This window comes from Syngnathoides biaculeatus, chromosome 6, assembly GCF_019802595.1.
Source record: "Syngnathoides biaculeatus isolate LvHL_M chromosome 6, ASM1980259v1, whole genome shotgun sequence".
In the NCBI taxonomy this organism is placed as follows: domain Eukaryota; kingdom Metazoa; phylum Chordata; class Actinopteri; order Syngnathiformes; family Syngnathidae; genus Syngnathoides; species Syngnathoides biaculeatus.
The window spans coordinates 6,567,792-6,594,136 of record NC_084645.1 but is presented as its reverse complement, the minus strand read 5'-3'; the positions used below and the strand labels follow the sequence as shown (position 1 = coordinate 6,594,136).

Here is a 26,345-nt window from a genome sequence, read left to right as displayed (position 1 = left end):
TTGGACAACTGGATATACACGTATCAGGTGAATAAGTCATCGACATTTACACATACGAGTTTGACAGCGAATAAAAGTCTGAACGCATACAAATACTTTGTTGGTGGATCTGTTCTCACCGAAGGGGCGAAGTCCTGCTAGAGGGTCCGGGGGCATGCCCCCCTGGAAAATGTTTGAAAATATGGATGGCTGAGGTGCATTCTGGCGATATCTGTGAACAAAATTAAGACAAAAATTGAAAATAAAATTTCTAAGTCCTGATCAAAAAAAAAATTTGGCAGAAGTTCCCCAAGGGCAAAGCCCAGATTTTTTTGCCCACCATCCCCCTCTCACTGAACAACAAAATCGCATTTGTCATTAAAATATGCTTAAAGGGGAAAACCAGTGCTTTGCATGAACAATGTATCCAATAGGTCATATAGTATGTACTTTATTTTGGCAATGTGATGTTAAATCCTCTCTCATTTAATAGTGATTTGAGAAGATTTTTATCGACAATTACAAATTTTCAGGGGTGCTGCCATTTTCGCGAGTCACATGACTTACATGCACAGATGTGACGTGAAAGGTGCCGCACCAAAGGCTCGATTACATTGTGCCCAGTGCTGATTTCTCGGATTTATCCTCATCTGATGAAGAAATCGCAGTATTGGTTGATTGAGAAGACTGAGGAATACTTCCATACAGATTTGAACATATGCTATAAATACTGTTGAATATTCAAATGGTTCTTCAGGCGGAATGACACCGGAGTCTTGACTACTCGGAGGCCTACGCACAGGGACATAAGTGTGGAAACAGAGGCCCCCGGAGCCCCGGGCCAGCAGCCGCGGATGGTTCTTTGGACGGGAATGTCGCTGAGTCTGACGAGCGAGTTCCGGCTGCCAGATGCCGAAGTCCAGCTAAAGGCGAGCCAGCCGAGGTTCGGTGTCTGGTGGAGGCCGCGAGCCGAAGCACGGCTAACGTCCTGGATTTCTTTGAAGATTATCCTTGAGCCCAGTCTCCTGGCGTATTGTCATGTTCTGCCATGCAGGTCCACTTTTGTTGCCTGGGGTGCACGTCTGTGTCCTCTCTCAACTCTTCACAGCACCAGTCTTCAATTACCCCTGGTGAATATCAGCCTGCCTGCTCACCAAACTATTGTAGATCTTTCCAGCGGTACCAAGATCACCTGTTTTCTAAGTGTCACAACTCCTCGTTCCCTTGATAACCCTTGTGTCTTCTTTGCTCCTACTGCTCCCCTGTGCTGTGCTCAAGTTCCTGACAGGCAGGACATAGCAGGTGAGACTGGGGGACACCACCTCATCCACACACACTATCAGCACTGGGGCCCTCCAATGTTTTGTCCTCTGCGCTTCTCGCTGTGAACAAATGACTGCACCTCGAGACACCTGACTCTCAAACTCCTCAAGTTCGCAGATGACACCACATTCATCGGCCTCATCAAAGATGGCGACAAGTCTGCGCATCGACAGGAACTGGCAAGACTGGAGCTTTGGTGTGCCCAACACAACCTGGCACTGAACACTCTAAAGACTGTAGAGTTAATTGTGGACTTCGGAAGATAACCTTCACCACATCTGCCCCTGATGCTGTCTGACTGTCTTGTGTCAACCATCGAGACCTTCAAGTTCTTGTGAATTACAGTCTCACAGGACCTGAAGTGGGACACGAACATCAACTCTATCCTCAAAAAAGCTTCTTATGGCTCGTCACAAGAGCTGCTGAGACAGTTCTACACAGTGGTCATCCAATCAGTACTGTGTACCTCTTATCACAGTCTGGTTTGGGGCTGCCACAAAAAAGGACAAACTCCGACTGCAACGGACAATCAAAACCGCTGAACAGATGGTCGGCACCACACTACCCACTTTTGAAGACTTGCATGCCAATCAAATCAGGACCAGAGCAGACAGGATCCTTTCTGACCCTACACATCCTGGCCACCAGCTCTTCCAACTCCTTTTGATGGGTCAGCGCAACTGATCAATGCAAGTCAAAACTAGCAAGTTTTCAAACAATGTTTCTTCTAGCAATTAAGTCATTAAATTCTTGATCAGTGAACCTACTATATTCTGCCTTGTGCCGTTGTTGGCACACACCCTCACATCGTGTTGGTCCAGTCAGTATTAGTATTAGTAATATGTTTTGTAGATAATTGTACAACTTGTCACTTTAAACCTTTGCAGAACTGGCATTGCACTGGTCTATAACAGGAACCGGGAATGGGTAAAAGCACTCTGTACAAGCTTAAAGGTCAAGTGTCATTGAAATGGATGATTTTTAGTATGTTAATGAAAAAAACGCCAGGCGGTATGTATGGACCCATCCGTTTTTTCACCACAAAACATAATTTTGACATAAGGCTTTTTGTAACTCCCGCCATGAAAATCCTCTCGAGGGATTTGTTTTCGACAAGAAGCAGGAAGTGACTTCAGAGGCAGTAGCCTGCTCAAGAGGACTCGTTTCTTTCTATTGGTTTTACCTGCGGGAAGATAGCTCGTTGTTCCTTTGTGTTAGCCAAAATGTTGGCTCGTTGCATTGCCATATATTACTCAAACACTCGGGAGAATGGATTTACCCTTCATAAGTTTCCAACAGACCTAGTTTGTCATGAAAAATGGATAACACGAATGCAAAGGACGAGAGCTTCATGGGTTCCAAATGACAGGTCGGTGGGTATACAGCTCCTAAAAAAAAAAAAAAAAAAAGTTTGGCGGGACCGCGTAATACGTGTCTCATAACGTAAGAAAAATCCGTGTACGTATGACAGGGGTGCTAAATGTGTGGATGTGCGCGTCGGATGGCTCCCGCGTCGGGCTCGCGGCGAAGGCTTCCGCGTTGTGCTTCCTGGACGAGCACGGCTTCAGCCGGGCTGGCTCATACATACTGTTTGGGAGTCTATTGTTAGTTAGAAGTGATCCGCATATCATCTAAATATGGCTTGAAACAAAAGGGCAATATTGCCCCGGACACTTCATTTGATTGTGAGATGTTCTCTTCTTTGAAAAGAGCTTTCGTGTCTAATAGTAGATGGGCGGATGAGCCACCAGCCAAGCCATGCCTTGCGAACGAGCTGCCGACCAAGCCATGCCTCGCAAGCGACCAGCCGGCCAAGGCGTGCCTCGCGGGCGGCTGGCTCATACATACTGTCTGGGAGTCTGTTGTTAGCTAGAAGTAATCCGCATATCATCTAAATATGGTTCGAAACAATAGGGTAATATTGCCCCGGACACTTCACTCGATTGCGAGACATTCTCTTCTTCGAAAGAAGCTTCCGCGTCTGAAAGGGCGTGACCCACAGTAGGGGACACAGCGTGTTTGAATGGCGAATGTCCGGGGTGACTTCACAGACAGGAGATCCAGCCAATATGGCGACCACTTGGATGTCGAATGACACTTCCGAAACTTTGCCCATTGATGACGCACTCTCCGCTCATATTTATTGTTTCATATAGACGTTAAAGTGAATAATGTTATATATATTTTTCATTTCAATATCTATTTTAGAATGTGTATAGGGATGACACTTGACCTTTGACATAATGTGGGGCGTTGACACAAACTGTTCTAAATGAAGAAGACTGCATCTTGCACATCTGTGACTCTTATAAGGAACCGTTCCTATTAACTGAATGTCTCTTGTTCTTTATTCTTGTTAGTTTGTTTGTTCTTTGTTCTGAATGTTGTAACGGGGTGTCACAGACTGCCGGAGACAAATTCCTTGTGTGTTGTTACACACTTGGCCAATAAAGCTGATTCTGATTCTGTGTTTCAATTCTGTCTGCTGCCTGCCAACTATCCACGCTGCCACCAGCCAACACATCCAAGATCACCTCTATTACCTTTCCCCCAATAAATTTTTCATCATCTCACATCTGCATCCGCCTGCTCTTCATTCAAGCTCCTCTCTGTTCATGACAATTAAAAACAGTTGGGAATAATACTTATAAAATTCTGTGTGGATAATACAGGTTTTGTGGTGATTTTATCCCTTTCCATTACTTCTCCCAGGAAACCGGTGTAAGTACAGGCCAACCAGCTTTTCAGAAAGCAAAGTGTTTAAACTAGGTTTCATGGTAATATCATAGGTATTCTTGTTTTTCAATAAACCAACATTGATTTAAAATTGAGATTTAAAGTACTGAAGTATTTTGTTACATATAACTCCAAATAAATTGGGATTGACCTGCGATTGGCTGGGCACCAGTTCAGGGTATTCCCTGCCTCTTGCCCAAAGATATATGAGATAGGCTGTAGCATGCCCATAACCCTAGTGAATAAAATGCATGGATTTTGGGATTATCTTTTGATCTGATGCCTTGAAGAAATGAACTGCAACCTGTAAAATGCTGTCATATCGTAATATAGGGTCAGGGTTTAAGTACTGCCAGAAATGTAGTCGGCCTACCTTTACATTCTTCTGTGAATGTGCAGCTAAGGAGTAAATAAAGCTGACCATGACCTCTGAACCTTATCGAGAAAGTTGATCTCCTACCCAATCAAATGTCTAGCAAACCACCATTTATTACACAATCATACCTAATGCCGCACAGCTCACGAAACTTGTCAAAATTCAAAACCACCTCGATAGAATACATTTGTCAACTCTTGAGTAACCATCATAGGATGGTGAATTTGGCTTACATCCACATGGTCCCATGAGATGGTGCTGTCCATAAATGGGCTACTGTCAATCAGTTACCTCCTCAAGTACAAATAATAGTAACTGGTTTCAAACAGGCTTACTGGTGGACAATAGCTTGTTCATACTGTAATGTTCTTCTATATTTAGTTTTACTTCATTGGAATATCAGGATTTTTGACCGGGTACACTTTTTTTTTACCTCATACTCAGAAACAGGAAGGACAGAATGCAATGGAGGAAAAAAGGTTTGCTCTCTTCACATTGACATGCTTATCTCCACAAGGCAAAGCTCAGTAAGTGATGTCTGCTAATTTTATGAACAAATACTTGATAGTTTGTAATAATTTATTTAAATGTTGGATTTTTGTACTGATCACCATGTAAAAAGTCAGACAATGGTCAGACAATGAAAGACTCAGTCAGAGTGACAGACAAACCGAAATGTGTATAATATTTATGTTTTCATCAAGTGATGCACTGAAATTGTAAAACAGGATGAGTGAATTGCATTTTCTGTTTTCATTTCAGAGTTCAACAGCTGTAAGATTCTCTGACAGATAAAGAAGATTACAAGTAGGTTAAAATTTCCAAGCTGAAGTGGCCTCAGCACGAGTTGTGGAATTGACAAAAGAGTCTGTGAATCTGAACAAGCCTTGAACCCGAATTTGCGGGTGTGGTGACATCAATCCAAACAAACCACAAAGATTAGAGAGTCAAAGAGAGTGGAAGTGTCCTCTTGGGAAATGACTCAAAGGATCCCTCCACTGATACTCCTGCTACTGCTGTTTTCTTCGTATGGATCATCTGATGGATGCCTTCAGGATCCTGCCCAAGCCTACAGATTCACTGGAGCCGTGTGTCGTCTCACGTACCCTGCAGCTGTAGTCTGTGAGTATGGCTTTTATTTTAAATACTTATTTACCTGGATTTATCATCTTAATTTAGGGATTCTCCCTTAAGATAATAATGATCAGTTTGAGCAGTCTGTGAGTGTTTTTTTTTCCCTTTTAATTACATTGTTTCTCTTTCTCTCTCTTTTTTTATGGTTTGCAAAAAAAAAAACCAACTAGAAAACAATCAATCATTGCTTTCAAATTGGTTGAAAACAGAACATGCTAGATTAATTTGAAATATATTTATCTTTTGGTGCATAAAAATACTACGTGGATTGACAGTATTTAACATTTTGCATGAGTTTTACTTGTTTTACACTGTGCTGCATTAAATACTAGAGTTTTATCATTAAAATGTGTGTTTTTCTATTGAAGAATTCGGTTCCTGTGTGTATGCATATACAGATGAAAGCCTGAGTGCTGGTGCGTGATGTGCTTCTGTTCAGGACTGGACTAATCTCGTTTTTTATACAGTGAATGAGAAAACCACCAAAGTGATCGAGGCAGCATTCCAGCAAGCCAAATATCCTTCTGTCAAAGCTGAGAATACAGTGCTCTTCATTGGGAAAGTATCATATGGCCTTGAAAAGTGAGTAAATGCCTAATATGCACAGCATAGTTAAACTAAAAGCCTTTAAATCATGTCTGGTTTCTGGCTCTATTTTCAGTTTGGAGATTCATAACCTGACAATCGGTCAGAGCTCTTTTGAGCTTCGTCCGGGTGAAGGCATCTCCATGGAGATAAGCAACGTGTCAGCAGTCTTCACAGGGACCATCCATTATGGATATGGAAGTTGGCTGTGAGTGTGTCTGGGAAATTTAATTAATCAAAAATAAAGTCCCTGAAAAGTGTCCAATAATTATATTTGATTTCTTACCCAATGTTTGTATTTCTAAACATGTGTGCAAAATACATCAAATCTTTGTTCAAATAGAGTTTGGATAGCAAACTTGTGATGAACAAAACACAAAGGCCTCCATCTCCTCACTTAGATAATAAGTGCAAATGTATATATAATGTTTCTTGAGCAAATATAAATGCATTTGATTTTGTTTTATCTAGCGTAAACGTTGCTCAATCAATCGATTTTGAGATTGAATCACAGATAGACCTTGGAATCAACCCCAAACTGTGTAAGTATGTTATTATTCAACCTGTCATCTTTGATTCAAATAAAATTAATGGAAGTTGTGAATCTGAGCATATTATAATTGTTTTTGAAATTTCAATTTACGATCTTGTCTCAGATTGTGGTAAAGGGAAGGTAGCAGCAGACACATCATCTTGTTACTTGAACTTTGACAAGCTGCATTTACACCTACAGGGAGAGAGGAAGTGCGTTACGAGTTAATACTCTTCAATAAAGTTTAGGCACAGTGAGGCTGTCAGTTGAATAATCCTTTCTCTCATTATGCGTGTGGATGTGTGCGTGTGTGTTTGCTTGTGTGCGTGTGTGTGTTCAGACCAAACTGGCTTAAGAAGCTCTTCACTGACTTCATCACATTCACTGTCAAACTAGTTATCAAGGGACAGGTAAGGGCTAAATCTCATCGTTTTTTAAATTCTGATATGGTCATCGAAATCACAATATTGATCTTCTATGAATACAACTTTGGGTTTTCTTCTAATGTAGATTTGTAAGGAGATCAACAAAGTGGCAAGCATATTAGCCGACTTTATACAGGAGAGAGCAGGTGGGTTGACTTTCAGTACTTTACGACATTGGGATTTCCTTGAACTACGCCACCTGTGTACTTTTTCTATGATTTTTTAGAATATTCGAGACTATCCTATATGTTAAACTAACCTCTAACATAACTAATTAGCCCTCACTCTCTTACCCCCCTCCAAAAAAAATTGCAGGGTTGACAATGTTAGGATTCAAGTGCCATATCCAAAAGTCATTCCATTAGAGCCATTGCCTAATTACTGTCTGTTTTACATCTTTCTATTTAGGTTAGTAAATCAAATGCTAAAGCGGGGGTCACACATAAACTGATTATCATGACAACATTTAAAATTCCCCCTCAGCCAAAATCAGAAGTCTCAATTATATGGTGATTCTGACAAAATTATTCTAAGTCACAAAAGTATCTCTGACAATGGCGGCACAGTGGCTTAGCTGTAGAACATTGCTGTAGAGCATTTTGTGGTCCCGGGTTCAATCCCAGACCAGCCTGTGTGGAGTTTGCATGTTCTCCCCGTGCCTGCGTGGGCTTTGTCTTCGGCCCTCCAGTTTCCCAGTTCACCTTCACAAGTCCCTGTGCACTCTGCCACCCTCGTATCCACGCCTGCCAAGGCTGGTTGCCAGCAGGTTGAGGAGGTACCTGATGACCAACAGCCGCCTCACACTCATGTCTCGGCAGTACCTACTGAGCCCAGCTGCCTCTTGTTCATATTGCTGCGGTGCCCGAACCCCAGCCACCTCTTGCCCAAGCCTCAGTGGCCCTCGACCCACGAGTCGCCTCTTGCCCATGTCTCGACGGTGCCTGAACCACAGCCACCTCTCACCCATATCTCGGTGACGCCTGAACCACAGCCGCCTCTCGCCAATGCCTTGGCGGCACCTGAACCATGCCTTGGTGGCGCCTGAACCAAAGTCCCCTCTCGCCCATGCCATGGCGTTGCCTGAACAACAGCCGCATTTGGTGCTTGACCCGCTGTCGCCTCCCGACCACGGTTCGGCGGTCCTCCACCAGCGTCAGCAGCCACCGGCTCCCAACCAGGGCCTCAGCGGTCCTCGAACAGCGTCAGCAGTCACCGGTTCTTGACCAACCCTTAACGGGGCCACCTACTCCTGTTTGGTTCCTGCTTTGCCATTGGGACCCCCCTCAGGGACATCCGCCTGAGTCACCCCATAAGGACCCTGATGCTTTGCTCCCAGCCAACCTCCTCAACTCCTCAGTCAAGCTGCTTGCTTTGGGTGGCCTGGATGGCCACCAGACAGATAATCACACCGAGGAACAATTTAGAGTCTCCAATTAAGGCATGTTTATGGGGATGTGGGAGTGTCCAGAGAAAACGGGGAGAACATGCAAACTCCATACAGGCGGGGCTTGGATTTGAACGCTGATCTTCAGAACTGCGAGCCCAAAATCTCTGCAGCTTCACCACAGTCATGCACATTAATGCATTAACAACAAATGTTTGATTACAGCCCCATTGGCGTGTCTTGGAGTGCAAAGTTAAGGAGAGCAAATACATAAAGAATAAAAATTCTTCTTTTTCTTCTGTGACAGTTACTTTGTTTGAACTTGTATTTTCTGCCAGTCTGGATTCCCTGTGGCACAGACATACAGTAGTTATGTGTGAACGGGGCTGAGTACCGTCCACACTGCAGGAACAGACCACATGCCGATCTTTTCCTTATGTGTGGGTTTTCCAACCTTTAAAAAAAATTGGTTAAAGCGTTAATAAATCACTAAGTGATGTTTTTAAAGGAGGTACTCCGTAACACCCTGCCTTGCGACACTACACTGTACTGTAGCTGACTTGACTTGCATCAATTACATAATGTAAGATCTTGTGTTTTCAGAGCAGTTCCTCAGTGACGGTGACATCAGAGTAGATATTGGTGTGACCGCTCCTCCCACCATCACTGCTAACTACATAGAATCATACCACAAGGTAAACAGTATATGTATATTCCAAGAACTAAAACGTCAATCTAAGGAAAAATTCTTGAAACTGAACTAAGATTCAGCCATCTGCCTTGACAGTTTGGGGTGAGCTTTGTTCTTCTTCTTTTCCTTTCGGCTTGTCCTGTTAGGGGTCGCCACAGCGTGTCATCTTTTCCATCCAAGCCTATCTCGTGCATCTTCCTCTCTGACCCTCACTGTCCTAATGTCTTCCCTCACAACATCCATCGACCTTTTGTTTGGTCTTGCTCTTGCTCTTTTACCTGGCATCTCCATTCTCAGAATTCTTGTACCAATATACACAACATTTTCTCTCTCACCTCTGGACATGTCCAAACCATTGAAGTCAGCTTTCCCGAACCTTGTCTCCAAAACATCCAACTTTGGCTGTCCCTCCAATGAGCTCATTTCTAATCCTATCCAACCTGTTCACTCCAAGCGAGAACCTCAGCATCTTTATTTCTGCCGCCTCCAGTTCTGCTTCCTGTTGTCGCTTGAGTGCCGCCGTCTCAAATCCGTACTTTGGGGTGAGCTATAATGGATGGAAAGAACATAAAAGAAGGAACAAACTGTGTGTTTTTCAACAAACGTGTATATGGACATTGGTCATGTTTTTGCTTCTGTTGGTTAACCTGGATATAAGCACATAAGTTGACAGGGAACCTTTTCACATTTATGGTTTCATTGCCAAGTGACAGACATAACAAATACAGAGAGTCCTTGGGTTACAAACAAGTACTGTTCCTATGCTAGTAATGTCACTTGAATTTCGTTGTAAGTCGGATTTCACCATTAATGTCAAAATTTACGTCAAAATACTTTAGTATAAAAAAAACAAATACATTGAAATAAAGAAAAATAAGATGGTGTACTTACCATTACTTCTGAGAGGTGGATGGAGAAGAAGAAGGGGAGGCTGTGCTTAGCTGTTGCGAAGGAATCTGTTCCTCAGTTCATAACGTAAGTAGCCTCTCCATCTCGACAGGTATCAAAGAACGGTGTTTTGTGATCACTGTATCTGACATAAGAACAGAACACTTCACATGCGCTAAAATACGAAATTTATCTTTGATAATGGTAACCACAGTCGACCAACTGAAACATAGCTCTTAACCGATGTTCATCGGTGTTTCTACTTTCTCCGATTTTTTTTCGTTTTGTTTTTTTAAAAAAAAATTTATGATCATGAGCTTCATTTCCATGACAATGGTTTTCTTTTGGTTACAGAAGCATTGTTAAAAGACAGCTTTATAATGTCTGAAAAGCAGGGCGAAAAATACGAAGATACTCCCGGCGCACAACCAAGGACGAGCACTATGCACATTAGCTAAACAAAATAGTGGACAGGGGATGGGCATTCGAAAGTTGAAACGTCTTAGGTTGAGACCATTTTAATCCGGGGACTCCTTGTATTAACAATATATTGTGTAATATAAATAAAACACATTCATAGAAACTAACTGTTAAAGAAATTACGATGTACAATAGAAAAATTACAAAATGGCAATGAATCTTGTACCTGTTCAGAAAATAGTGCAAAATTCAATAACTTAGTTACTAATCGTTTAGTATACCCTTTGTTTTTTCTTTTTTCTCCATCTTCCAGGGGCTCACAACTTATAATGACTCTTCTGCTGTTATTAGTGATTCAACTTTCAACCCCAGGCAGGTGACTGAGAACAGGATGATCTACTTTTGGATCTCAGGTCAGCATTTTATTTAATACAGTACAACAATCTGATCAAATATAGTGTGCATACTTCATAAAATACTAAATATTAAAAGATGATGATAATGTCACGACCCATCGAGACGGAGGTAGGACCCAAATGCAGGAGGACACGGGAGACGCAGAGGTAATCCGGGAAAAACGTTTATTGTTCCACGGTCGGGGATCGGGCAGGCAGTCAGGTGCAGCAGCGGTTGTCAGGATGTCGGGCGTAGAGAGCAGGTCAGCAGGCAGGCAGGAGTCGGTACACGGGAGATCGATCAAAGCAGGCAAGAGCATCAAAGGAGTCAGGCTTACGGGGTTGTTCGGAGGACAGGCGGAGGTCGGTACACACAGGAATACGATCAGAGATACGGGAGTGCTGGAACGGGGCATGAACCGCAACGATCTGGCGCCGGACCAGTTGTCCCCATGGTCCTATATACACCGGGGCCAATCAGCCAGCATGAGGCGCAGGTGTGTCCCTCCCAATCAGCGCGACCGCGCGGGCACCTGCGCAGCCAGGGGTGGACTGGCAGGATCATGACAAATAATGATCCTTTTTATTGTTATGGTTGTCAGCAGAGGTTACAGTAACAGACTTTGGTTCTCAAAAATACATATTTAATGTACTCCCTCCTTGAGATTGTTTCCAGCACTGTTTTTGGGAAGTTGAATGCTTAAATGTATTGTTACTCTTAGACCAGGTTTTAAACCCTTTGATGACAGCTCTCCACCAAGATGGTCGCTTCCGGCTCAACATCACTGGAGCAGAATTGATGGTAAAACAAATGCCTCAGATTTAGTCATAGTTGCCAAGATGTACAAAGACACAACTCAGCAGGAATATGTCAAATAGCATTAAGAACACTTTTCTTCAAATGTGATTTCAGGAACTTCTCAAGACAAACATCTCCACAAACATGCCTGATTTTTTTAGAAAGGTATTGTGGACCATATATTATTAACTCCGAAGAACAAACGCATGCAAAGTATAAATATGAACACTTTAGTTTCTTCCAGCCTAGAGATAATCACAAACTGCCTTGCTGTGTATTTTTTTCTGTGTCAAGTGCCTTGCAGAAACAAGTAATTCAGAATTACGCCTGTGGAGTTCATCTGTGCCTTACATGAACACTTCCACACTTGGGACAACTGTCTGGGCTGAGGCCTCTGCCCATCTGTGGTGCAAAGGTCAAGAAACTCTCTTCTTTCAAGCGGTGAGACTGTGAAAAAAATTTACTTTAGGAATGAGAAACAATGGATTTTGGGAACTCAAGGTTGACCTAATGAAAATGAGAGGGACAGTTTCCAATAAACAAATGTTTGCTGTGTAAGAAAGTTGTAGCTATTGGAGCATTATCAATTATCATTACAATGCATAATGCAGCCCTATAGGGGTACAAGCCAATGGAATCTGTAAGTCAGTCCCAATCCCGGATAAATACAGAGGGTTTTGTCAGGAAGGGCATCCGGCTTAAAACTTTGTCAAACAAATATGATCGTTCATCTAAAGAATCCCATACCGGATTGATCGTGTGCCGGGTTAACTGTGCCCAGGGAATTGCATTGCAGAAACTGTCACTGATTATATGGACCAAGAATATAGTTTCAGATCTCCGTGATGCAGGTAAGAACATGAGTGACGGGCTGCTCATAGCACCTATTTTGAATGGACTGCCAGAATCTTTCCAGCCGCTGGCTGTTGAGGACAATGTTACATTTTCAACCTTCAATAGAAGGCTGAGGGTCCATGAAGTCTGAAAAGATGAGGGCAACTGGTTGTATTGACAATGTGATGATGACTAGGTCGACGCAAAGCAGAAAACAGATCAAAACACAAGGATAGAGAAGCCAGTCTGATATGCTACAAGTGTGGCCAAAAAGGACATATAGGAAACAAATGCAACCAAAAGGTATGGTGCGATCACTTTAGAAGCAACACCCATGCTGAATTCCTATGCAGAAAAATTCGAAAATAAGATGGAGTCAGAAATATTGTTGAAGATTAAGAGGAAGATATTGATAACAAGGATCATTGGTTAATGGCCAACCAAACATAGCAGCAAGAGAACATCAAGCAACATAAAGAAGAAGAGGATCATGGTGGACACTGCAGCAACATCTCGCATCATGAATGATATTCGAAAGTTCAAGAGCTTCGACAACTCATTGAAGCTCAAAACCCGTTCACTTGAGCTGGGAGATGGGACAAAGTGAAATGGAATACCTCAATGCATAGGAATGGAGCTGATCTACCTACTAAACACTGACAGATGCCAACAAAGAGCGTAGCTAAGAGTCCCACTGTTTATGCCAACATACCCACAGCTACATGATCACCAAAAGTGCCAACTATAGCCAACTAATGAGAAAAATATCAGCAATGATAAGTGTAATGTGTGCCACGACATCCAAACTTGGCATGAAATCCTTGGTCATTGTAATTATGAAGATGTAGAAAATTACAGTGTGATAAATCCAGTAGTATGGAGATAAAAGACAGTTCAGCCATGCCAGCAAAATTGTGTGAAATATAAACAAAGAGAAATTTGCACAAACGAGAAATAGGGAGCCAGACAGAAAACCTACAGCACCATTACAATTGATTCACACAGACTTGGGAAGTCCTATGAGAACCCAAAGCTTAGAGGGGCACAAATATGCTATGTCTTTCACAGATGACTACATGTGCAGTCACTGTCTTCTTCTTTTCCTTTCAGCTTGTCCCGTTAGGGGTCACCACAGCATCTTTTTCCATTTAAGCCCATCTCCTGGATCATTCTCTTTAACACCAACTGCCCTCATTTCTTCCCTCATAATATCCATCAACCTTCTCTTTGGTCTTCCTCTCACTCTTTTGCCTGGTAGCTCCATCCTTAACACCCTCTATCAATATACTCACTCTCTCACCTCTGGACATGTACAAACCATTGAAGTCGGTTCTCTCGAACCTTGTTTCCAAAATATCTAACTTTGGCTGTCCGTCGAATGAGCTCATTTCTAACCCTATTCAACCTGCTCACTCCTAGCGAGAAACTAAACATCTTCATTTCTACCACCTCCATTTGTACTTCCTGTTGTCTCTTCAGTGCCACCATCTCTAATCTGTACATCATGGCCGCGGTCACCACTAAAAACCACTATAAATTTTTCCCTTCATTCTAGCAGAGACTCTTCTGTCACATAACACACCAGACATCTTCCGCCAGCTGTTCCAACTTGCTTGGACCCGTTTCTTCACTTCCTTACCGTACTCACTATCACCCAAGTAGGAACCTAAGTATTTGAAGTCTCCCACCCTTGCTAACTCTTCTCCCTGAAGCCTCAGTCTTCCCCTTCCACCCCTCTCATTCATGCACATATATTCTGTTTTAAAGTGCAGTCACTGTATATTCCTAAAATACCAAGTGGTGTGATGCATGCTTGCCAGACCCAACACTTTATGACGAGTTAAAATGTCTCCGCTCAGATTATGGGAGTGAATCCATCCATCCATCCATCCATCCATCCATTCTCTACCGCTTCTCCGGATGAGGTTGCGGGGGATGTAGCTCTCAATGCAGAGGAGCAGCGGGTTGACCGAGCTTCTCACCCTATCTCTAAGGGAGAGCCTGGACACCTGCTTGTATCCGGGATCTTGTTCTTTTGGTCACGATCCACGGCTCGTGTCAATAGGTGAGGGTAGCCACAACGGACCGATACAAAGTCCGCAGCACTGCAGACGCTGCACCAATTCATCTGTCAACCTCCCGCTCCATTCTTAACTCACTTGTGAACAAGACCCCAAGATACTTGAACTCCTCCACTTGGGCCAGGATCTCATCCCATACCCAGAGAGGGCACGCCACCCTTTTCTGACTGAGGACCATGGTCTCAGATTTGGAAATGCTGATTCTCATCACAACCGCTTCACACTGGGCTGCGAATATCTCCCGTGAACATTGGAGAGCATGGCTTGATGAACCCAACAGAACAACATCATTTGCAAACAGCAGTGATGCGATGCTGAGGCCACCAAACTGGACACCCACTACGCCTCGGCTGTGCCTAGAAATTCTGTCCATAAAATTTGTGAACAAAATCGGTGACAATAGGCAGCCGATTTATTGCCGGCAATGTAGACTAAACTCTGAGAGCGGTTGTACAAGGACCAGACACCCCGTATCAGGTACCCCATACTCCCGAAGAACCCCCCCATAAGACTCCCCGAGTGACACAGTCGAATGCCTTCTCCAAGTCTGCAAAACACATGTAGACTGGTGGGGTAGACTCCCATGTACCCTCAAGGATCCTGCCAAAGGTGTAGAGCTGGTCCACTGTTCCTCACAATACGTTTGGGCCTGTCATGTTGGACTGGCATCTTCCCCCATCATCGGAGCCAACTCACCACCAGGTGGTGATCAGTTGCCAGCTCGTTAGTCAGCTAGTTTCCAATTAGTTGCTGTTTGGTCTCTTTTGACAAAACCTCACAACCACTCTGAGTGTGTGTCATATGGTTTAAACAGTGACACATTAAGCGTCTTATCTTTCAAGGCCTGTGAGAGTCTGACAACTTGTAGCTGCTGCCCCCAGATTATCTGTGTGCAGATAATCAACTATTATTTTTTTTCTTCTTTTTTTCTGGAGTGTATTTGTTGAGTTTATTTTCGCAATGAAAATCTGGGCCTGGAGTTTTTTTTTTTTTTTAAACCACATTGTCACATTAAGAAAGTCTTCATTTATCTTATCCTGTTGTTCTGTTAGGAAATGTTCTGCTTCCTGTAGCACTCTGAATCTTGAAAACAGTTGTCATTCTCACTCTGGATTCCTCAAAAGACTCATCCATTGTTTTTCTCCTCCTATTTTAGTGTAATTTGCTCTATGTCTAAAATGCTGAGTTGCTCTCTGAATTTTCAAATTTTCCATATCTTCCACATACTGATTCATGTCGGCTTTGTGTGAAGTGTTATCTTCCACAGGTTTTTTAACAACACCCATAGTCCAAGTCCTATACACTAAATAGTCAGGTCGGTGCCATTTTGTGTGTTGGGGTTGGTTACTTGGATCCTTGGTTAGAAGTCGCCGAACTTAGTGATAAGTTGGTCATTTGTGCAGCAGTCTGCGCTGGAGATAGTAGTCTTCCCAGTCTTTTCGACCCTTTCAAGTCAGTTCTGTCTGATCAAGTCATTCTGTGTCGTGGTGTAAGTTAAGGTAGAGGGGTGTGGTTGGGTTTCTCTCTTCATTATCTTGTTCTTTCCTTTTTCTGCCTCCTTCCTCTCTTGTAACCACCATTAGGTATCATCATACCTATCTTAGGTCTTTTTAGTAAGGTCACCTTTATTTCTACAATCTATGTCATTTTTCAACTGAAATATTTTTTGCGAATTGAACTGGCCAGCGGAATAGTATTTTATCTATTTATGTAAAAATTCTAGTTTTTCTGGACTTTGTGCTTCGACAAATTTCCAATCCTTGCAAGTTAAGTTGTCCCTTTCCTTTTGTTTACTAATATTTTTCTCCATTTTGTGAATTTGGATCCAACATACTACACCTAGTGTGTACTATGGTTGGCGTTTTTGTATTAGACAGGGAGACTGTTAAATACTCTTGCTTGGTATTCCTCTGGCTTCTACCCAGAAGGGCGGAGGAATCTTGCCTTTGCATCCAAACAAGTCGTCACTTCCTATCCTGTCTCTCAAACACTTTACACAATCACACACGGTTTATACTGCAGTTTTATTAGATGTTGTTTATACAGCCTGTATTTTATTTTCCACGGAATTTAAGTACATACACGAGTCCGGCCTCGTTACATGGAATTTAACTGTAACCTATACAGATGAGTCCGCCCTTATTACGGTCCACGGAATTTAAGTGCACACGAGTCCGCCCTCGTTTACCTTTTAATGTACAGACGAGTCCGCCCTCGTTACACGGAATTTAACTGTAACAATCCTCGGGTATCTTGGAATCCGGCTCGAAGGACCAAGAAAATGTTAGGTTTATCACCTAACTTGCTGGAATGGTTGCACAAATAACGGACAACAAGTCGTCTTTCTTCTGATCAGGAGGACGTGAGAGACAGGCCAGTTACAGTCTCCAAACACGTTCTGAACCAGCCTCTCATGTACTCTTTTTTTTATTATTATTAGAAAACACACAAGGTCAAAAGGAGGGGTGAGCAGATGAAATGAACAAAGCTACAGTTTTTGGTGATGATGTGGCACATTCTTTGGTTATGATGGAGTTGTCCTTGGCCACTTCTAGGAAGATACTCTTGCATCTGTGTGTAGGAGCCCGTCCTGTGAACAAGATTCTTCGAAGCAAGGATAATACTTTGGCTTTGTTGCAAGTCCATAATAAATATATTAACAATAACTCTAACAGTATCCCTGCTGAATCTACTTCCCCTGCGACCCGACCTGGAGAAGCCATTGAAAATAGATGGATTCTGAATGTGTGTGTTGATGATCTTATTGCTGCTAACACTCAGTGTTAAAAGGATGCTTTATTCAAAAGAGTCATCCGGAAAATGTGTTGGGCTGTCACTTACTTCGATGACATTTACCATGCACATTTCCGCAAGATTTTTAAAAGCCATCAAAGGCAAACATCCTTGGATTGGTGCTTCAGAAAACATTGAAAGTTAATGTTGTTTGTTTCGAATTCATAGTTTGTGGAATTTATTAATTTTAGTGGAATCAAGTTGTGTGCATGCCTCCTACTCTGTCTCCCACGATGCCTTTTTGCTTGTTACTCACCCCTCTCTTCCCATTGTTGGTCAACACCAAAGGTAAATCAATGTAATTATTTTTTAGTATTCTTTAAATTATGTAAACATTGAATTTTTTTTAAGGTAAATGAACATAATTTTAATTTTTTTTTCCATAAAATGTACACATTTTTATCATCTTGTTTTTGGCATCAGGGGCCTGGGAACGAATTAGGTTATTTACATGTAAAATGCATTTCTACTTACGAAAGATTCAAGTTACAAAATGACTTGCAGAACGGATAAATTTCGTCAGTAGAGGTACCACTATCAATATTTTGAACCCCGAGGTATTTAATGACAATCAAGGAGCTATTGAATTAGCCAGGAACCTAGTTAACCAACAAATGTGTAAACATATTGATACAAAATATCATTTAATATGTGAAACTGTAAATACTTGTCTAAAATATTATTCCACTGACAAAATGATTGCTGACTTGTCTTGTTTGCTGACTGTTGTTAGAGAGTTTGGTGTTCTGCCAAAGTGTTCAATAAAAGTGGCTAAAAGAACCCACCAGCTTCTCCTTTTCCTTTTTTACAGTATGTATGTCAATCCTGCCATTGGCTGTATCAAACAGTCATCCCTCACTCATTGCAAAATGCCAAAAACTGAATAGTTGTATGTTATACTTTCAAATTGGGTTACATTTTTTTTTGTGTGCATAAAGTGTGTGTAAAACTCACATAAGCAGTGTGGAATTACGAACATGCGCACTTAGAGGGAACATTGCATCCCACTGACCGGAATGAACACCCGAGTGGGCCATGTTTGGCCCATGGAGCGTTTCTCTGATTGTGTTTTTTTGTAATGCTTCTGTTTGTTTCCTGCGCAGTTCATCACCACTACTGTCACAGCTTCTTATGAGAACAAACACCTCTTGCTGGACGGCAAACCTTTAGAGTAAGACCATTCTCATTCTTTGATTTTGATGAGGCAAGAGGTGGGGTACACTCTGAACTGGTTTCCACCCAATCGTAGGGTACATGGAGATACAACAGTTGCAGTTTCACTCACACCTAGGGGCAATTTCGAGTCTCCAATTGATCCAAGTTTTTGGGGTGTGGGAGGAAACTGGAGTGCCCGGAGAAAACCCACATAAGCACGGGGAGAACATGCAAACTCCACAGAGTCGAGGCTGGGATTTGAACCACGGTCCTCAAAACTGCGAGGCCAATGCTCTACAGCTGCTCCACTGTGCCACCCATTTTAATTGTCTGTAGTTACATTGAAGTTGAGTTGAAGTGGGGTGATGTGGCCCAGTCTTTAAGAACCTAGATACAATGGAAAACCTTGTGAATTTTGTTGCCATCTTGGATGCCAGACACTAATCAGTGCTAATCTATCTCTTCCTCCAGGATTGTTGTACTACAGGCTGATTTATACCAAAATCCTCTGGTAAGTGGATTGCGCTGATGTCATCCCATATCCTCTTCACAACCACTCGTCATTTTCATGTTTAGGGGATGCTTTTGTTAAAACAGTCATGTTGTACATTTATTTTGTCACAAGTATAAACAGTTTCCATGTTATTAATAACAGGTCTCTTGCAATCTTAAAAGTACACAAAGATTCAAGTAAAACACATCCAAAGTGCAGCAAGCTGTCTTACAGACCATAAAAGTTTTACTTGTGGAGGCAGTACATACCACCAAACGACACTTGTCAGTGAATGTGCGGAACCACGCATCTGATGCTTATTGCAAGAAACACCCATGCACCAGCGACACGTCGACAGCTTCGTCAAACATTGGAGTTTGTCCCAGCATTGAGAAGCTAACGCTGATAACACTGTTAAACTAATGCTAATCAGTGGGAAACTGCAGCCCTACTTTCGGTTTTGATACTTTAGTGCAGGGCTCGGCAACCTTTTTGAGGCTGAGGGCTACTTCGTGAGCACTGATCATATGAAGGGCTACATGACCTGTTTTTGGCAAATTTCAGACTCGGTTCATTACACTTACATAAAATATTTTTGTTTTAATTTATTGTAGTAAATGATATTACAGGTATTTTAAATGTTTAATTCATGTAAGCAAGTCAGATTCAGAATTTAAAGCACAAATAGTAACACTTTGTGACCCATTGTATTTTTAGAACATACCTTGTGGGCGCCTTATATGGTCCTCGCGGGCGACCATTCGCTTAGCGTAGCTGCAATGTCTAGGATGGTGGAAATGTAAAATTGAAATTGCCTCACTTAAAACACAAGATTTACTTTCTTATGCAATATCACACTTGATGAGTCAGTAGCAAATCCAAAGTCTAAATTGTATCCAAGCAATATACAATAAATAAATAAGACATATTTTTCATGTTCCGTTATTGTATTGTACTCAGCAATTTCATTATTCAAAACGGTTTTTGTTTTTATTTTTTGAAAAAAGTGTCACATCTATATAATTCCAAGTGCATCTTTTAGTTCCAGAGAAATAAAATAAATAGCAATTTAAGATTCATGTTCTTGAATACAATATTTTTTTAAATTTCCTCTGACATTATTCAGTTATTCTAATAATTCTGCTGCAATTTTCCATACCTGTACAACCTGACGGTATTTATGAAATTATTTCTGTCTGCTGGGTTAATCTTTATTCTGAAATTCATGTCCACAAATGTCGTCATTAGGAATAAATCTAAATTTTATTTTGTTCTGCCTAATTATGCACAATCATGCAGTCAATTCAACCAAATGTTTAATTTCCTTTTTAGAAGGATCAAGCACAATTGAATTTCATACAAGAAGCAGTGGTGAAGATGGGCATCCCCAAGGTGTTGTCTGGTAAGAACCTAATACTGTATAAGATTTTGCAATGTTTTACCATCCTTCGATTTCAACATACACCATAATTATTCTATAACTCAGCAAACTCTTTAAAAAAAAATCAAACATAACAAATAACATAATTCAAAGAAATCAGATAAATAAACACCCACATGTTCTTTCCTGCGGCACAGTGCCTCAGCTGATAAAGCGTTGGCCTCACAGTTCTAAGGTCCCAGGTTCAATCCCAGACCCGCTTGTGTGGAATTTGCATGTTCTCCCTGTGCCTGCGTGGGTTTCCTCCAGGCACTCCAGTTTCCTCCCACATTCCAAAAACATGCAACATTAATTGGACACTCTAAATTTCCCCAAGGTGTGATTGTGAGTGCGGCTGTTTGTCTCAATGTGCCCTGCGATTGGCTGGCAACCAGTTCAGGGTGTACCCTGCCTCCTGCCCGTTGGATAGGCTCCAGAACTCCTCGCGACCCACGTGAGGATAAGTGGTAAAGAAAATGGATGGATGGATGGATGTTCTTTCCTTTGAGGGTGAGCAGTACTTGACAAAACACACACATTTGAAAGGAGATACGGTGTACCACCTCATTGGTTGGTCATGTTAATCAGACCATCCCCAAAAATACAAACCTGTCAATCGTCACACACACAACTGTCTGTTTGAAAATGGCAGGGGAATTCCTAGAAGTTAATCAAATAATAAAAATGAGAAATCCGTGAAGTCCTCTCAAGGCCCTCCTCTTCCATCGTGTGTCTGTCTTCTATGTTTGCTGCTTTAGTACTTGAAACAGAGATAACCAGGCTGTTGGACAAACAGGGAGCATACTTATTCGACATCTACAACCCACAAGTGACTCCTCAGGATGTAAGTAGGACTTGAATGGATTTTGTCATTTGCTCTTTTGTTGCCCATTTCTTACACTTCTTGTTATTCCTTCTTGCCCAGGGATTTGTGATAATACAGATGGACTTTGGTTTTCCTCATCACCTCCTTGTTGACTTCCTCAAAAAGACACTACAGCAAACAAGCCAACTTCAACAATAAAGTGTCAAATTTGACAAAACTTTGGGTACCTTTTACCTTACCCCTATTCCACAAGTAACACTGTAATTTATGTACAGTGCTATATTTATTTATGTGTGCCACTTTGTGGATACATTTGCCCTGTCAGCGTTTTCCCTGTCTGAGAACATACAGTATTTAGTGGGTGAGTTGTAGGCGGGGAAATGTATATCCTTTCTTACTTTTTTGCATTTCCCACCTCTGGACGCCACTGGATCACACCACACCAGTCACAGACAGGAAAGGACCAACATACATCCTAAGGAAGCTGAACTCTTTTAACATATGAAAAATTATTTAGACAGCGCTTTAGTGGAATATTGTAGCACTTCAGAAAGCACAAAAACATATAGTATGTCTCGTACATCAAGTAATATCAGATGCATGTGGACACGTTTTCAAGATTGAAATAACAATGTAAGTATCCTTGTGAAACTATCATCACTATGTACCAAAATGTCAAAACAATTTTTATAGAAGTAAATATGTGCCACTAGGATTTGAATTAACAATGCCAAATGAAATTTTATGTTGTATTTTTATATACATATTATGACTGCATTTTAAAATTAAGTCAGTGTGATCACATTTTCAATAGCTGCATTTCAGTTTAACTTTTCAATGTTCACAAATTTGGCATGTAAAAAAAAAAAACCCAACCTTTCAAAATTCAAAAGCAATATTTTCAATCTCCTGAGATTCAACTGGCTAAAATTCGCAGTCTGAAATTGAACTGGCTAAAATTCGCTGTCTGAAATTCAAAGTCAAAATTCAGTGTAAAACAATCAGGGTTACTTCAGTTCACAGACATTCGCAAAGGAATAGTCACGTGTCACATGATGTCACACACTAAGAAAGCGTAACTGGATTGACAGAGTGTTTGGTTAGATAGCAAATTTTAGCCAGTTGACTTTCAGAGAGCGAATTTTAGCCAGTTGAATCTCAGGAGACTGAAAATATTGCGTTTGAATTTTGAAAGGGTGATTTGTTAAAATTGTAAAGTTAAACTGAAATACAGCTATTGAAAATGTGATCACATTGAAATACCAATGTGAATTTTAAAATGTATTCAAAATATGTATACAAAAATACAACAAAATTTTGAGTGGCATTTTTAATTTAAATCCTAGTGCCACATATTTACTTCCATAGATTTTGCTTGGACAAACTCAGAAACAGCTGTTTTTCCTCTTACAGTCTGATGTCTTGCTTCAGGAGCCTCACCCTTGAAAAACAAGAACTCTTTCAACCAAATATGGAGGCGGGCTAGGAGACAGATAGGGGAGTCACAGCTGAACCAAGAATCCATGTTTTACAAGCAGTTAAAGAGGCTAATTGGGTCCATCCGAGAAAATGGCTCCCACTCACTAAATTGAATATTTCAGCTTCTTCGCTCGAAACAGGCAGTTTGTACCTTCAGCCTTTTAAACATTGAACACTATCCAGGAATTAGGATAGTGTTGACCCTAGATTTTATTTTTTTTACCGAGATTTTAACTTAAGTCTTAACAACCGACGTGACATGACTGATGAGCACATCTTACTCACAGTTCTGAAGACCTTCTTTTCCTTTCGGCTTCTCTCGTTCAGGGTCGCCACAGCATATCATCTTTTTCTATCTGAGCCTATCTCCTACATCTTCCTCTCTAACGCCAACTGCCCTCATGTCGACCCTCACAACATCCATCAACCTTCTCTTTGGTCGTCCTCTTGCTCTTTTGCCTGGCAGCTCAATTCTCAGCAACCTTGTACCAATATACTCACTCTCTCGACTCTGGACATGTCCAAACCATTGAGGTCTGCTCTCTCTCACCTTGTCTCCAAAATATCCAACTTTGGCTGTCCCTCGAATGAGCTCATTTCTAATCCTATCCATCCTGGTTATTCCGAGCGAGAACCTCAACATCATTTCTGCCACCTCGAGTTCTATTTCCTGTTGTTTCTTCAGTGCCACAGTCTCTAATCCGTACATCAAGGCCGGCCTCACCACTGTTTTATAAACTTTCCCCTTCATCCTAGCAGAGACTCTTCTGTCACATAACACACCAGACACCTTCTGCCAGCTGGTCCAACCTGCCCATTTTGTCACTTCCTTACCACGCTTACCATTGCTCTGGATTGTTGACCTTAAATATTTGAAGTCGACTCACAGTTCTGAAAACCACAGGGCTCAAGTTTGGCCTCACCTGTGTAGAGTTTGCGTGTTCTTCTGTGTTCGTGCGTGGGTTTTCATCAGGTACTCCAGTGTTAGACTTGACATCCTGAGGGAAAGAAAGAACATGTTTATATGTGATACTTCAAAGAGGAATAATGCACACTCATTTGTCATTGGTAGTGCAAAACTGGAACACCATTTTATTTTTTTACACTTGCCCTTTTCTACAATTCAGACCCTTTCAGTACAAGATTGCACATTCCAAACAAATAACATATAATAAATGCTGATAAATAAACAATACATTTTTAATCTTGCATTTGTAACACTTTGAGAACATCTGTGAGCATGTCTGGACTGTCTGAACTTCTTCTTCTCCTCCTCCTCCTTTCAGTTTGTCCCGTTAGGGGTCGCCACAGCCCGTCATCTTTTTCCATGTAAGTCTATCTCGTGCATCTTCCTCTCGAACACCTACTGTCCTCATGGCTTCCCTCACAACATCCATCCACCTTTTCTTTGGTCTTCCTCTCGGTCTTTTGCGTGGCAGCTCCATCCTCTGCACCCGTCTCCCAATATACACACTCTCTCGCCTCTGAACATGTCCAAACCATCTAAGTCTGTTGTCTCGAACCTTGTCTCCAAAACATCCAACTTTGGCTGTCCCTCTAATGAGCTCATTTCTCCTCCTATCCAACCTGTTCACTCCTTGCGAGAACCTCAACATCTTAATTTCTGCCACCTCCAGCTCTGCTTCCTGTTGTCTCTTCAGTGCCACCATCTCTCATCCGTACATCATGGCTTGCCTCACCACTGTTTAATAAACTTTGCCCTTCATCCTTGTCAATCAGTTTACAAAAAAAATGCATGCAAACTAATTAGGAGAAGCTCCATCGTGCCACAAGACAATGACCAAAAATACTGCTCACACATCAAAGGTTTTCATCTAGGGGAAAAAGTGGAAGGTCACCTGGGCCAAGTCAATCACCAGACCAAAAGAGCATGCAGTTTACCTCCTGAAAATGAGACTGAAGGGGCAACACCCAGAAACAGTATCCAAAAAAAGAATTAAACCTACACAATATATAATTATTCTGTCACATATCACACCAGACACCTTTTGCCAGCTGTTCCAATGTGCTTGGACCCGTTTCTTCACTTCCTCACTACACTCTCCATTGCTCTGGATTGTTGACCCCAAGTATTTGAAGTTGGCAACCCTCGCTATCTCTTCCCCCTTCACCCCTCCCATTCACGGACATATATTCTGTTTTACTTCAGATAATCTTCACTCCTCTCCTTTCTAGTGCATGCCTCCATCTTTCTAATTGGTATTCCACCTTCTCTCTTCTTTCACTGCAGATCACAATGTCATTTTTGTTGTAGACCAAAGACATTTGGGTTTCAGATCAAAAGATGGAAACAGGACAAAAATTCTGAATTCCAGTTATCATTTCATGGTATAGTTCCATCAAGATGTGTTGAACAACAAAGGACAGAGAACCTTTTGTTTTAAGCCAACCAGTTTTAAAGTGAACAAAGGTATTGGAACAGACATGATTAAATTAACTTAAATGAATAAATTATCCTCTCCTTGAGCCATCATCTTATCATGATGGAGGGATTTGTGTGTGCCAATGATCCTAGGAGCCAAGTTGTCTGGGGCTTTACGCCCCTTGTAGAGTCACCCATGGCAAACACATCCTCGGTGAGGGACCAGACAAAGCATGGCTCCATAAACCCCTATGATGAGTAAAAATTATAGATCTATGTTTTCCTTGCCTTGATCCGGGTCACCGGAGACCCCTCTGGAGCCAAGCCTCGAAGGTGAGTTTATGGTGGCCGGGCCTGCAGCAATGCAGCTCGGCCGGCACAGCCTCAAAGGTCCTCCTCCCCATGGGCTCACCACCTGTGGGAGGAGCCACCGGGGTTGGGTGCAGTGCAAGCTGGGTAGTGGCTGAAGGTGGGGACCTTGGCGGACTGATCCCCGACTACATAAACTGGCTCTAGGGATGCAGAATGCCACCTTTATGGTGGGGAATGGAGTCCAAGCAGGGATGTGAGGTCGAGAAGTTTCAACTCGATATCATTGAACTCGTCTCCACACACCTCTTGGGCTCTGGTATCAGTACTCTTGAAAGAGGTTCGACTCTGTTGCACTCTGGTCTTGGCCATGGTGAGAGGCACCAAGCAGGTGTGGGTATACTTATTGCCTGCCAGCTTAGTGCCTCTATTTTGGAGTTTAACATGGTGGATGAGAGGGTAGCCTCCCTCCTCTTTTGGGTTTATATCTTGACTATTCTTTGTGCTGATGCACCACACAACAGTTCAGAATACCCACCCTTTTTTGAGTCTTATAGAGGGAGTGCTGGAGAGCTCTCCCCCTGAGGACTCCATCGTTCTGCTGGGGGACTTCAATGCTCACGTTGACAATGACAATGAAAACTGGAAATGTGTGAGTGGGAAGAACTACTCCCCTGATCAGAACTCAACAGAACTAGTGCACAACCTGACCCGGATAATTGGTAGAAGATGAGATGAATAAAATGTAATATTTGGGATCATAACACTTTTTTGCAATAACTGCATCAAGCCCAGGACACACTGACTTCACCAGACTGTTGCATTCTTCATTTGATATTTCCAGTCCTTTACTACAGCATGTTTCATTTTTTTTTTTTCTGGGGCTTTCTTCCTTCAGTCTCTCT

At 42.0% G+C, this 26,345-nt stretch overlaps 1 protein-coding gene and 1 long non-coding RNA gene across 2 annotated transcripts in view; one reads left to right on the top strand and one right to left on the bottom strand.

Annotated features, from left to right (window-relative positions):
* The first annotated feature begins 4,917 nt into the window (after positions 1 to 4,917).
* cetp (cholesteryl ester transfer protein, plasma) overlaps positions 4,918 to 26,345 on the top strand; it is a 29,080-nt gene continuing 7,652 nt past the window's right edge. The window contains exons 1-18 of the mRNA XM_061821777.1: positions 4,918 to 4,941; positions 5,177 to 5,536; positions 6,016 to 6,130; positions 6,210 to 6,341; positions 6,605 to 6,675; positions 6,790 to 6,877; positions 7,006 to 7,075; positions 7,176 to 7,236; positions 9,078 to 9,169; positions 10,787 to 10,886; positions 11,591 to 11,670; positions 11,782 to 11,832; positions 11,962 to 12,108; positions 18,479 to 18,546; positions 19,002 to 19,041; positions 20,356 to 20,425; positions 21,202 to 21,287; positions 21,369 to 21,492. Coding sequence (XP_061677761.1) covers positions 5,392 to 5,536; positions 6,016 to 6,130; positions 6,210 to 6,341; positions 6,605 to 6,675; positions 6,790 to 6,877; positions 7,006 to 7,075; positions 7,176 to 7,236; positions 9,078 to 9,169; positions 10,787 to 10,886; positions 11,591 to 11,670; positions 11,782 to 11,832; positions 11,962 to 12,108; positions 18,479 to 18,546; positions 19,002 to 19,041; positions 20,356 to 20,425; positions 21,202 to 21,287; positions 21,369 to 21,467 — 1,515 coding nt within the window. The 5' untranslated portion in view covers positions 4,918 to 4,941; positions 5,177 to 5,391 and the 3' untranslated portion in view covers positions 21,468 to 21,492. The remainder of the gene's footprint in view (positions 4,942 to 5,176; positions 5,537 to 6,015; positions 6,131 to 6,209; positions 6,342 to 6,604; positions 6,676 to 6,789; positions 6,878 to 7,005; positions 7,076 to 7,175; positions 7,237 to 9,077; positions 9,170 to 10,786; positions 10,887 to 11,590; positions 11,671 to 11,781; positions 11,833 to 11,961; positions 12,109 to 18,478; positions 18,547 to 19,001; positions 19,042 to 20,355; positions 20,426 to 21,201; positions 21,288 to 21,368; positions 21,493 to 26,345) is intronic.
* LOC133501800 (uncharacterized) lies at positions 9,488 to 17,295 on the bottom strand. Its single transcript, XR_009795282.1, has 3 exons — positions 16,771 to 17,295; positions 10,057 to 10,198; positions 9,488 to 9,712 (listed from the first exon to the last, which is right to left on the bottom strand). It is a non-coding gene; the product is annotated as an uncharacterized LOC133501800 (long non-coding RNA).